Source organism: Strix aluco, chromosome 2 (assembly GCF_031877795.1).
Source record: "Strix aluco isolate bStrAlu1 chromosome 2, bStrAlu1.hap1, whole genome shotgun sequence".
Classification (NCBI taxonomy): Eukaryota; Metazoa; Chordata; class Aves; order Strigiformes; family Strigidae; genus Strix; species Strix aluco.
The window spans coordinates 56,501,633-56,515,478 of NC_133932.1; the positions used below are offsets into that span (position 1 = coordinate 56,501,633).

At 41.4% G+C, this 13,846-nt stretch overlaps 1 protein-coding gene across 4 annotated transcripts in view; it reads right to left on the reverse strand.

The window, feature by feature from the left end:
- Positions 1 to 13,846, reverse strand: part of CLCN4 (chloride voltage-gated channel 4) — a 46,405-nt gene that overhangs the window by 18,091 nt on the left and 14,468 nt on the right. For all 4 annotated transcript variants that reach the window (XM_074814843.1, XM_074814846.1, XM_074814842.1 and 1 more), the window contains 4 exons: positions 12,690 to 12,841; positions 12,253 to 12,352; positions 6,198 to 6,385; positions 940 to 1,062 (listed from right to left, as the gene is read on the reverse strand). In XM_074814843.1, the coding sequence (XP_074670944.1) occupies positions 940 to 1,062; positions 6,198 to 6,385; positions 12,253 to 12,352; positions 12,690 to 12,833 (555 nt within the window). In that variant the 5' untranslated portion in view covers positions 12,834 to 12,841. The remainder of the gene's footprint in view (positions 1 to 939; positions 1,063 to 6,197; positions 6,386 to 12,252; positions 12,353 to 12,689; positions 12,842 to 13,846) is intronic.

Consider the following 13,846-nt stretch of genomic DNA (forward strand, 5'->3'; position numbering starts at 1 on the left):
AAACACTTACAGATATATCAAACATGTAACAAACACACACATGTGACTACTTTGAAATTATGGAAATTATTTAAATATTTCAAATTATTTTGGGTGGTGGGTGTCCTAATTGGCTATGAAACATTTGGATGCTTCTCCTAGAGATGAAGAAAAGAAGAATGCCAAGATTTCTAAAATTTGGACTGTTGATACTGTCTGCTAGATTCCCAAGTAAAAATTGCAGTGGTTCTATAGCATTTTTAACAAAAGACTGCCCTGATTTAAAAAATTTTGATTACCTATGCTGCTTGAATTACAGGGTTTCCCATTTTAACAGCTTAAATATGGACTGAGGCTCCATATGTAAAATACTGAAAACCAAGTAGAGATTTTGGCTGCCATAATGCTGTCACACCAGCATGACATTGTGTACAAGGACACAGTTTGCAGAAGAGGGATGCCAGACACTTTTCAGACATCCCAAATAATGGGCATCTCACACCTTCAGTAGCTTAAGAAACCTTTGCTTTGTGCCCTCCCTCTTCATTTTATTTTCATTTTATCCTAGGCTAGAAAATGACTGGATTTGTAACTGGCCCAAGTAATTTCATCCAAGGAAAATTCTATATAATCTTCTAATGACTATGTGTCTCAGCCACAAAAAGTTGGAGTCCATAAAGTGATGACTGGGAGCCGTTGATTTTTAATTCAAGCTCTGACAATGAAGAAGTATGTACATTAACCTGTCACAGTGGCATGCAAACGTTTGCTGCTATGAAAAATTTAGATGGGCACCATAAAGGCATGTTAGACAAAGGAATGAAGGCAGATGAGATGGAAAGACAATCTTGTTATTCCTATGCTATCTCATAGTACAGTTCTGGAATGGGAAAATGTGGCTAATTATAATTTCTTTGGTTTGTTTGGTATTTGGATATTCATCCACAAAGAGAAACTCACCTCTGGGATTCCAGAGCCACAGGCATAGGGAGCAAACACTCTGACCAGGGAGACTGCCAGGAAAGCAAAACATAGAGCCCACATAATGTATAGAAAATAGTTTAGAATGTAAGCACTTGCACCCTAGAAAAATAACAGTAACAAACATTGTTAGACAAATAAAGGTTGGTAAATCTCTCGCTTCTACTAGGGATCATGATGGCATGGAGCCTGGTATTCTCCTTTACATGCTAGCTGCTGCTTTTCCTCAGGAAGGACTAACGATTTTACATCAACAATTTTATTACTCATAGAAAGAAGCAGCATACTAATATATACCTAGCCCAGTCCATATACTCTGTCTGCAAGGGACCCAAACACCTTAAACAGAGCATCTTTCAAGCACTGAAAAATTAAGCCAACCACAAAAAGTTCCAAAACATCAAACAAATCTGTCATAAGGGCAAAAGTATTTGGTGATTTAAAAGCACCCAATGAGGAATCTGCTGTGATCATCCCACGGGGATGAGACCCTGATACATCTTTTTCTGAGGGCTGGTATTCAAAGGTCAACTCTCCATGCAGATGCTGATCTTTTCAAACGACATTGCTGTGTACATCAGTAGCTAGTTCAGTTCACACATGGGAAGGGTAAAACCATAAATAAATTCTTTCCTTCTATATGATGCTATCTATGATAGGGTTGAGACTCATTTGAAAACACAATAGCTTAGCAGATCTCACTCAGACACATCTCAGTCATTTTCACCCTCATATTTTAAACGCATTCCAGTCAATAATAAAACCTGTCTTTAAACTGACTGGTTTGGCTTTACTGACAGAATGCAAATGCTAATGATCATTAGCAAGAGCTGACTGTGCAGCACCATAATGAAAGCACAGTCAGTAGTGACTTTCAAGCTTTCTACCTGTCTCCCATGGTCAAGTCAAAACTGTTGTTAAAATCTGCCTTAGAATACCATTCCCTCTTCACAAGCATTATTTTTTATCGTTAATTTCAAAAACCCCACCCACACAGACAAAAGAGAATCTAGTCAGAGGCAACGAATTGATACAAGAGAGCTTAAGCCTTCAAACGATCTCCTCTAGCAACATGACACTACAGAATAAAAAAAGAGATGAACCTCAGTGCATGAATTGGTATGAATCCTTCACCTTTAAGTGAACTCTTCCTACCGGATGCAATCCCAGCTGCTCAAGAACATCGGGGCCCCTGTCTTTGCTCTGCAGGACAGCAGCCTGGATATCAACATTATGATAAATCAAGTAGGAAAGCAGGCATTAATCAGTTGTAGTGTGTCTTCAGTTAACAGAGCTGGCCAAGCCCAGTTTCCAGTCATAAAAAACCTAGAGCTGAAAAGTCTCCCTGTTTGCAAGCCTGCAAGGAATCAACCTTTAACAGTACGGATGCTTGCTAGCCTCATTTTCCAGGTCTCTGTCCAATTGAAAAGACAGTAGGGGAACCACAGCCCTTATCTTTATGGATGTATTTGCAGTCATGGATCCCACCCACACTTACAATGATTGACATCCATCTGTAGTAACCATGGATCTTTGTTGCTACAGCTGAAGACAGTCTCATGAATGTCTTCTCCTAGTGCTTTCAATTACAAGCAGCTATGACAATATTTACTCTTCCTCTAGAGAAACCTCTGGATACATTGCCCCAGGGCAAAATTCTCCTGTCAGTGTGAACCTGGAGTAACTCCAAAGACGACCAACCAATGCCATTACAATAATTTGGCCCTACAAAGCTGAGCAAAAGCTGTAGTTTTGCTTCTAAATTCACTGGTGTCAAATTAACTTTGTTTCTTTTTACTTCTTCTTTCACATCTCAGAAGTCATATGAAAACTATGTCAGCTCGTTACTGCAATCACACATACACCTACAGCACTGTGGCAGGACCCCACATGAGTCTATATGGCCAGTTCAGTCTTATCTCTTGGGACAACTCTCAGTGTTACATTTTCCAGATATCTGGCATTCTGCAGATCCAGTTGCAGAAGTTTCTAATGATTAATAATAAGAAAACCTTTGGGAAGCGAAGGAGTAGTTACTCAGTATAGCAAATGGCTCATTTCTCATTCATTACATGCCATTATGAAGGCCCTGAATCAGTAAAAGTCTTAAGCATGTACACTGGAATCAGAAATCAAAAAAGCTCATCAGCAGAGGTGATCCTGCTAAGACCTCTTCCACTGCTGGCTCAAAGGACTCACCCTGGCAGCAGTAGTAATGAAGCAAGTAGGGGAACTGAGTAAAATTTTGTATTTTAGTTTGCAAGACCAAGCAGTATTTTGGATCTGGTGTCAGTCCAGTTTAGGTACAAATGGAACACAACTGAAAACAACCCTCACAGAATACCGAAATAAACCCCACCCCTCGGGATGCCATGGGGATCTCACAGCTTGCAGACTCCCTCCTGTGGATGGTACAGCAATGTGTATCCCCAAGGCCCTCAAGACTGACAGATTCAAGGCTGCAAAATTGGGAAGTGGGTTCCAGGTATAGAGGCACTTCCTTGTCTTGCAGGTCTCAGCTTCATGACAGGAGATCCAGAAGCCCTGGGATGGGAATCCAGTCCTTTGCTGGATCCAGTGTTACAAACCATGGAAGACACGAGGTCCTTTCCTCTAACCTGAATAGGTGTAAGGCACCAGAAATGGGGTTCTCTGCTCCAGTGAAGTTGAGGTTGGGACCAAGCTGGATCTGCAGAAAAGGGAAGCCTCCAGGTCACCAGATACTGGCTAGAGATCTAGCTGAAGTGGGTGTCATCTGATGTGCTTTAACACACCCACTCCTCCAGTGAATTTGAGGTTTTGAAACCCTCTCTCATCAAAAAAACTCTTCACCTGCTCTTTGAAAGCAGTTCGGGACCAGAGGGATGAAGGACTTAATTGGCCTACAAAACAGTGATTAGGGAAGAAAACATAGCCTGGTATGTGTCTGTTGTGCTATTATGTTTTCCGTAATAATTTACATCAAGATCTGCTTTGGGCTTATTTTGTAGGAGGACTAGAATGAAAATATTTTTCAAGAAATGCCATAGGATATGTCACAATTCTCCGTGAGAACATATGTACAGGGTGTATCACAGCCATAAACTGGCAAAACCTCAAGGAAGAACTGATCTAAATCTTAGTCCTCAAAATGTCAAATTTAGTTGGCAGTGATGAAAAAGAGTCACAGTCATGCTTTAAAAAAGAAGACATGTCTGACCAGAGTACCTTTAGGAAAACTGTTCCAAATACTTTATCTAAAACGTGCCCCAAACTAGTCCTTCTGCGCTGTGCTGTTTTAGAGGGCTGTTATGCAAATGTTGGGCACAAAGTGAAGCAACATACAAAAAAAAAAAAAAAAGGGCAAAATTATCCTGAAACTCAGTCAAATTCAGTGTATTTTGATCCCTCCTAGAGTCCTCTACAGCTACAGGAATCATGCAACACTTGCCCATATCATAAGCCTTTTGCTACCAAACAGAATTTTTACTTTCCATGTTCACATTTTTGTTGGGCTTTTCCTGGGATTTTAATGTAACAATAATAGACAACTATATTATTAATATTTACAGCATTCATTGGGCCGTGGCAGCCAGAAACCCACATATCTTAGAGGCCCTTTTGTTTTGAGAAAGAGCCTAAAACTAAGCCAAGATTAACTTTTTTTTTCCACTGTGTCAGTACACTAGGAGGTGAGAAGCACAATTTGAATACAGAGTGAGTAAAGTTTCACAGTGCCCACCTAGCTGATACCTTTCTTATAGGCCACAGCATACAAGTCATGTCTGCTGATTTTGAGTAGCAGGCAAAAGCAATAAATTTTCCCAAGGATATGTTCCATTTATATATTCCAGCTTTTCAGAGTAACAGCATGTCAAACACATGCACAGGATTTCCAAATCCCATAACAATTGTAACAGCCTCCTCTTTTTTTCCCTTCCAACATTTTTTTGTTCTCTTAAATTCCAACATTGCCACCAGCCCTGCAACTTTATACCAGGGTAATATTTCTTCACTGTTACAGAGACACAACCACTCAAACCATCTGTTGATGAAGATCGGTGCAAATCTAGCAAAGCTCTGCCAGTGGGAAGCTTGGAACCATAGACTGGCAACTGCACAGAGATATTTTGCCTGTGATTAAATGGTGGGAATATTCAGGAAGAGAGAACACCCCACTATTTTCACTACAGTTAATTAGAACTATGGAAAATTGGGCTACATATATTCACAGGAACTCTCATCTATTACTACTTGTACTGTAAACCTAAAGCAGAGAGATTGTCAACCATTTTTTAATTACCTGGCTGGAGATGATTTATCCCATGGAAGTATATATTTTCTTCTGCTATTATTGAACAAACTGCATTACCAGATATTTTTTTTTTAAAAGTCACATTACATACTTAAGCCAGTTCTCTTCAAAGCCACATTTATCCCACCTCCATGTCATATTTAATTTTCGTCATATTCAAGCTACCTGCAGAACTGGGGAGGGGGGGGGGATTCAAGACAATAATTCTGCCCAAAAATCTGAGTTGTGAAGGGATCAATACATTTGACCTGCTTTGCTTTGAAACAGCATTCTTTGTATTTAAAATTACTACAATTTTTTGGGGAAAAAAAAAAGGTATAGAAAAAAATTTCTTAAAATATGTTTCATGTCAGTCCAGAGGAGCTTTTTCCCTTCCTGTCCTCTCCCCCTGCAAATTTTTCACCTTGGCCATCTCCCAGGGAGCCCATTATTTCCCCAGCTTTCTGTGCTAGCTAAATATTTTGCTATCTGATAGAGAAACTGATTGCAAGAGTATAACAAGCAGTTCTTATGCAGCTCCCACTACTACTCACGGTATTTGAATACATAAAAACCATCTGCAATCCTAAAAAATTTCCTCTTAAATGTATTTGTCAGAGACCATCTTTTTTGTCCCATAAAATTGTGTTTAAAAGAAAAAAATCGGATAGCAGCCCAGGTCCCCTGGTGATTATGTTATGAATCTTGTGAAACACTTTTGCTCTAATACTGATAAAAAGAGAGAGCGATCTCACAGTTTTCCAATTTCCATCACACATGACACTGAAACAATAGGACCTCTTCCAAGTTAAGCAGATATCACTTGTGGAAATGTCTTCTTTTGCAGCGTGCTCAGTTCATTACTTTCTCTTTCAGAGAAACTCTCTGGAGGGAACATCAGCAAGCATGAAAAAAGGGCATCCCCTGGTCTGCTCTGACCCCAACCTAATCAGGTCTCCCGTACCTCAGACTGGCTTACAAGAAGTTCAGACCATTTCTGCCACTGGGGACATTTGTCCCTGTCATCAAAGGTAGTTTCATTAGACGTCCAGCAGCACTGCTCGTGGCTGTACCAGAAGGCAGACAGGCAGACACCCTCTTTCAGGTCTGTCATCCAATCCACAGCTAAATCTATCACTCCAGCTAATGTGCCTGGGAAAAGAAATGCAGAAAAAGAAACCATGGCATTAAAAAATATCAAGTTGCAAGGAGAAAACCATGATTTGGGGAAGCAGCTGCAGTGTAAGCACAAATATACTGAAGAACTAGGGGCAACAATGAGTTTGCAAAGAAACAGCCACACCAGCTTGCTGTCTGATCTTCAGTGCTCTCTCATAAGCTTTTATTTTAAATATTATCATTTTCATACTGACTGATTGACAAATAGGGAAGGGGTAACTGAGGTAGGGCCTGATCCTGTCGCCTGTCCCAGGCAGGTGCACCATTTGACTGAGCTGAGGAGGACTTCATGCAGGGCCTCTATGCACACACTGAGCTGCAGGTCTCAAACCACACTGTGTATTTCAGTAGTAGGGGAGGAGGAAGGTACATATGTTTTCCTACAGCCTTACTGGTCCCAACGCAGCAACCTTTTAGAAGGAAGATTTCAGTACAGAAATAATATGGATGCCAAATTCTGACTTATGAACTTAACGGAATGGGCCTCTCGATGAGCACATTCATTAGCAATCCAAACATGCAGAATAAAATTATCCTTCTAGTCCTCTCTGTACCAAAAGAACCCTTATTTCAGTTTTTCCCCAGTAATTACACAGAGCTACAGCGACACCCGGTGGTCACCAGCCACAGATACGGGTAAAATGGATGTGGCCAGACCCCAAGGAAAGAAAATCCCAATTTTCTAGGGCATTTGCTCTTCAGGGATAACAACCTGCCCCAGGACCAGCACCCTCAGAGCACATGTGCCCTCACGGACGCAGCACCAGCAGGACGGGGAGGTTGGGGCAGCCAGGACACCAAAAGGCAGACCTTCCTCCCATCCCTCGGGGCATTGTTTCTGGAAAGCGTTAAACTACCAACTGATAGAAAAAAAGTCATGTAGTGTTTTCCAAACCCCTCTCGCAGACAATGGAAAGTAGAAGTCAACAACACTTTTACTGGTAATCGTTAATACAGTTTCAGGAAACTGTTAATGAATTTGAACAGAATTCATTGGTGCATTTCAGTAGGACTAAAACACTGAAAAAATGTTTTGGAAAATGCAAAATGGTTTGTGTTTTTTTTTTTTTTTTTTTTTTTCAAAACTTGTAGCTTTGTGGCTCCTGCTAAGAATGCAATTACATGAAGCAGGGATGGGGGCTGCTCCCCTTTCCCTGAGCAGGGGTTCAAGAGCCAGTGTATTTGATGTGGAACTAAAGTTTTCTGCTTTTCATTCCTGCGAAAGAGGGGAAAAAAAACAACATTTCAAACAATTCAGGCATATGTAACCTGTTTTTTTTAATTCCACAGAACAGAAAAACCCCACAAGTGTTCACAGAGCCTTACACATAAGTATATCTTCTCACTCCCTTAAGAAAGATACCTGTCACCACACTGACAAGTGATGTGACTTGTTTTGCAGTGAAGAATTTTTGTTGTATAGGAATAATCTGAAGAACTATACAGATAGACTAGACAAGATCACAAAAAAAAGGCTGCAGAAGGGAGTAATTATGTCTGTGCCAATTATTTTCTTTTATGAAGACCTTGGCTTTCTCTTGCTTACTCTTTTCCATTTTCCCAAGTTTCTATGGAAACAATGAATCATATTCTTAGATGATGATAAATCACTGTGTTGCTATTAACGTCAGCATGTGTAGCTTACTGAGTTTTGCAGTAAACTCTAAATCCTTCTCCAATTTTCCGAAATGAAACTTTATAGTTTCATTTAGGAAATAGTACAGAGAATCCTCAGCCCTTGGCCATTAGCACCAAATGCTGTGCCTCTTGCACCTCTTGATGGACCTTTATCACCCTCTGCAGTTACCCCAGTCTTCAAAGCTCAAATCACAGTTAATCAGCCAACTGAATATTAATGATACATAGCAGAAGGTGCAAAGGAAGGCAGATTTTTTAATGTTTTTCCCCAATAAAGTTAATAAATAGAGTGAGGAACAAACATTCAGTTCCCTAATACAACCAGCTCACATGCACCACAGTGCTTTTAGGAAAATGTGCTTCTAGGAAAAAAAAAAAATATATCCCTTTTGCCAAATGCTTTGGGGTCCATATAAAGAGGAAAATGCTACATGATTTACAGAGAAAAAAATCTTGCAGAATAAAAGTGTAATAGCTAATACTTCACAAGTCAAGTGACCAGGGCTAGTATTTTTCCAAGTTCCAAATCTCTACAAATTTAAGTTAAATTAATGGAAGTTGCAGTGTGTTCAGCATCTCAGAAAGTCAAGCCTCTAATTTCTGGTGCTTATCACAGCTGTCTAGACACATCACTGCACCTCTGCAATATAGCATAAGTTTATTTCCCTACTTCTCCATCAAAGGAACTGAACTTGTTCCTTCTTCTATGTAACCTCCTGCCTGGACTGAAAAATCATGAAGTACTCAAAGCCAGGAAATGCTGAACTTCATTTTAGATATTAGCCTTTTACCTCTCTCCTTTTTCTTTGGTTGATGATGGCCAGTACTCATCATTTACAATGCCCTAATGAGAATGCTAAAAATTTGCTTTGAAAACATATTTTTCCCAAAGCACTTGTGCCAGAAAAGTGCATCACCTAAATGGCATGGCACTGAATTACAAAGAGGACTTTTGCATATCCAGCTTCAGTACTGGAGCGTTTCAGTGATAGTACAATAGTACTTTTTGTCACATAGCTTTAGAAAACACAGACTCTTTTGCTGATAAATAGCATACACCTTCAGCTGGCTCATAATGGTTAGGTTGCGGGATGGCCACTGGTTTGCAGGCAGGATGGGCAAAGTAAAAACTCAGAATTCCTTAAAAACGAGTGCTTAAAAATTTGGCACTCACACCCAAAATTTTTAGGGTCATTTCCCCATACATTGTTTTGTATTTCTCAAGAAAGTGTAAAAACTTTCTGACCGAGACAGGCCCAGGTAGTACTCAGTATCTTTGTCTGGAGCATCCTGTGAGCAGTTTTCATCTGATATTCACACCAAACACCATTCATGGGTGTTACATGTTGGACTGTGGCAACAGTGAGGGGCTCTGCTCAGGCTAATTTACATGTGCACACTCACTTGTGAAACTTTAGTCTGATCCCAAATGGCTGCTGTTACATTCTTAATACACTTCAGCATTACTCTAAACATACAGCTCTAACTCTGAAGCTGGCTTTGCTGTGAGCAGGAAGACAGAGAAGACCCCTTCCAGAGGTCTCATTTCCACCTATGCTTTTTCTGGCACTAATGATGGGTGTGGGTCCAACGACACTCCAAAAATTATATGAGTGAGGGCTACTGCCAAATAGGATGGTCCTTTCCTTCCTCCCTCCATCAGCTCTTTTCTGTCAACAATATTCTGATTGCTGGAGGCCCTGTGGTGACCAACCCTGAGAAGCCCACTGATCAACTGAAAACTAATCTGGTCAAAACCCACTTTTTCTGTCAGGCCAGTTGCAAGATCCAACTCCCCTGTGCAGCTGCACATGCACAAGACAACAAGGCCTGGTGGCAGGGACACCGGAGGGCAGGAATTACTTCTTTTGACCACATCACCTTGCATTGGCTGTGGAGGTGCAGCTCTTTCAGTATTGCAAAACCTGAAAGATTCAGTTGACCAGATGGGTGGGATTTAGGCTTCTAGATCAGTTAAGCTCACTTTAAAATCCTGGGCTTAGGTAACTCTTCCAAATGCCTTTAGAAACACATGGAAGCCCCTGCCATCCCTTTCCCCAGTAATCCCACCTTGCTGCCCCTCGTCCCCAGCACAGGGGCAGCAGGGGCAGGGTGCTCTGCAAGACCCTCACACCCGTGGTACAGCTCCTCTCCCACTCCTCGCCACCCCCTCTCCTTGCCCCTGGCAATGCCTGGGCTCAGCTGCCCAAGAGCTCACCCAGTGTCATTGTGGCTGAGGCAGGCTGCTCCCCTTGGAGCAGTGGTAGCTTCTGCCTGTTCAGCAGGGAAAGAGGGACCATGAAGGAGCCAGACTGGTCCATGCAAACCTGTGTGATCATGCAGATGCCCTCGTGGCAGGCCAGCTTCTGTGAGCAGGCAATATTTCAAGTAGAGAGGGAAATGATGTGAAGTACCTCTTGACTGCACCACCAACCTCACATCCCAGGGAGGTGGTGGAGTCCCCATCCCTGGAGGTGTTTAGGAGTCGGGTCAACATAGCGCTGAGAGATATGGTGTAGTTGGGAACTGTCAATGTTAGGTTAATGGTTGGACTGGATGATCTTCAAGGTCTTTTCCAACCTAGATGATTCTGTGATTCTGTGATCTTTGCTCCCCAAAGCTCGTTAAGAAACCTTATCCACTCATCAATAATCTCCCCACTCATCAAAGGGGTGTTGACCCCTTGCTGAGGCTGAGATGGTGGCTGTCCTAGAAATGCTGCAGGCACAGAGCATGTGTCATTTCAACAGCAGACAGAAAAATTCTACAGGGCTCAGCCCAGATCATAAGCATGCAGGTAATTTTTGTTCTCTAGTTGATTCACAAGTCCTTGCCCCAGTTTAAAAGCAGACTAATTTGATTTAACTCTCTGAGGTAAAATATGATGCTCTGCACCCATCTCATTGAAAAGGTTGCAAAAGCTAACACATCTCAGCTGCAGCTTACCCTCGACCTCCGTATCCAAGCTGGATATGTACCAGCATTAGAGCTTATCAGAGGTCAGCAACTCTGGCTTTCAACAACCTTGAGGATTTCAGAATGACGTTTCATTGCAAACTGGTACTGAAACAAACCTTCTTGGATATTTTTACTGAAATGGGAGTGTGTGAGTGTATACCTTTCCCTGTGTGAGTGAGGGGATTACTAATCAGCTTGTAGGAGGTCAACAGAGCCCTCACGGTCTTGCTCTAACTTTATTTGCAAACAGAATTCTCCATCCCAAATGAGGCCAACCTTGGTCTTCAGGCAGGGTTCAGCAGCCCCGGCAGCCTGTAAGACTCTCTTTCCATCTCACCTTCCCATCAAAGCTTTTGCAGAAATAAGTGTATCTCTACAAAATAACATAATTTGCCAAAAATGTCACTTCAGCAATGTTTTCTCAAGAACTTTCCCAGTAATTCTGAGGCTCCTGAGCAACTGTAATAAACATATTAACTTGACAGTTGGTAAGCAGGAAATCCACACCACTTGGAAATTGTGAAACTTTACATCATGCTTTTACCAAGCAGCGTGATACAAGAGCACCCTGACATCACTGAAAAAGCATTAAAAAATGGCAGCTGTTTCAATTTGGTAAGAGAAGTGTAGCTTTCCAAGTTGGAAGATGTGCTAAACTAGGCAGAAGACAGGAGCAATTTGGGAAATTAATGAATTTGCCATCTGAGTTTGAGCAGGCTGTTAAATATGTAATGTCTGTCTGGCCTGGAAGCAGATCTGAAACTGAGTCTGAAACTGTATTTTCCCTTCATGCATATATAAAGAAGATAACCCAGTGGATATAGCAATTTACAAAGCTCCCCTTTGAATGTCCACAACTAACATTTTCCCCACATCATAGTATCTACTTGCAGAATTAAAGTGAAGGCAAGAAAAAAAATTCCTACCAACAAAACAGACTTCTGTGATTTAAAGATTCAGAAGGTCAAAGTAGCCCATTGAGTGTAAAGCACTCAGATGCATATTTCCAAAAGCAGTAGAAGAATCCCCACTAGTGAATAACATTTTTTTCTAGGTCAGCACTCAGCAGGAGACTTTGCAAGTGGGTATTTTTATTAAGCATAATAACTGCATGGATGCATAGCTGTCTTTTTACCTTGAAACATCAGTGGAGAGACAATGAAGTAAAAAGAGAAGCAGATGGCACTGCAGCGAATTTGGATGAGATGGTTTCAGGCATAACTGTAATGCTAACACACACATACCTGCCAGTAGTCCTATGAGAAGCATAACAACCCATCCTGACCAGGCATCCAGCAAACTCTTGATGAACTCCCATATGGATTCCTTACTCTTGCTCGTAATCTGAAATTAAACATACATAGAGATATGTTGTTGATTCAGGCTGACACAGTTTTAGTGTATAATGTTTAAACCAAAAAATTTTTAACCTCCTAGAAGGTGTATACAATTTCTCTACTCCTCCCAGTCCCAATCATTTTTTAGAGATGCTCTGCTGGTTAAGTTGCAGGAAGCCCTTTCATATTTACAAACTCAAGACATACCACATCCATATTTTCAGAAGTCCTCCTCAAGTCATAGAACAAGTTAGGAAGCTATACCTTTGGAAACTGCTTGTTTTTCTCATCACCAGGATGGCTGTAACCCAGGGACTACAATGCATCAAAGCCGATGCCTTTACCTTTCTATGGCGGTCAGTGTCACGTGATTTCTCCCTCAACCAGTCGATGGTGTGGAAATCTTCGTAAGTCCCAACATCGGGGAAAGGCTCATCCAGAAAATCCATCAGGTTGCCAGAACCATTCATGTCTCCTGCATTGACCATATTAGGGTCTGCATGTAGAAGAAAAACAAGTATGTCAATGAATTCATGCAGCTTTGCCAGGCATTTCAGAATCAAGTTTTCCAAAATACCTCCACAAACCACAGTCAAGAGAGCATGAGTCAGCAGGCCTGGTGGGCACTTACTGAAATCTATGCATTGCCACTAGAAAAAGTATTTTGCTGAAGACTACTTCAACAGCCTAGCAAACTTTAAAAAGCACATACCAAAAGCACAGTGTCCAAGTGCATAAATACCAGCTTTCCTGAAAACAGCCCGAGAACCCAGGATGTTTCTGGACTTCTTCTGCAATGATACATCCTGATCACATGTTGGAAGAAGTTCCCTGCCTGCAGTGAGGTCATCAAGTAGGCAAAGTCACCAGCTCAGAAAACAAATGAGAATACACTACAATTTACCATCCATCATGAACTGCAGATCTTACATAGTACCATTAGTCATAACACTGCAGTGTTGTCTAGTTTTGCATACTCAAAGCTCCCTGCTTTGATCTGTTTTCCTTCCACTGCTCAGAAGGCAAAGCTCAAGATCACAGTATGTCTGCTCTGTGTCAAGTCTGGAAATGTGGTATCTTCTTCGAGTTTGCTTCTCAAGGGAATGAGCAAGACTATTCTTGGAGGAATCTTAGTGGTTACCTTCTGTCCCATATACAAACTTTCCAAATTTGCTTTTAAGAAAGCAGAGGGAGAAACAGCCACTACATTTCCTGCTAGAGCACAAGAGGAAACGTAAAGATGCCTATCCCCAATCTATAACAAGCAGTTACCAGATGCATTTGAAGGTTAAAAAGGAGATCAAAGTAGGCTGTGAAATAATATACACTTTAGAGTATGGCACACAGGCTGAGTGGACATTTTCAGCCCAGAAGTTTCTGGGGGCATGTTCTCTGGATTTACAGACAACAGATATGAAAGCAGAGAAACATCCATGCCCATTGCTCTGAAGCCCTGGAACTTACACCTTGTTCATGCAATGCACATAAGCAAAGCATGAAG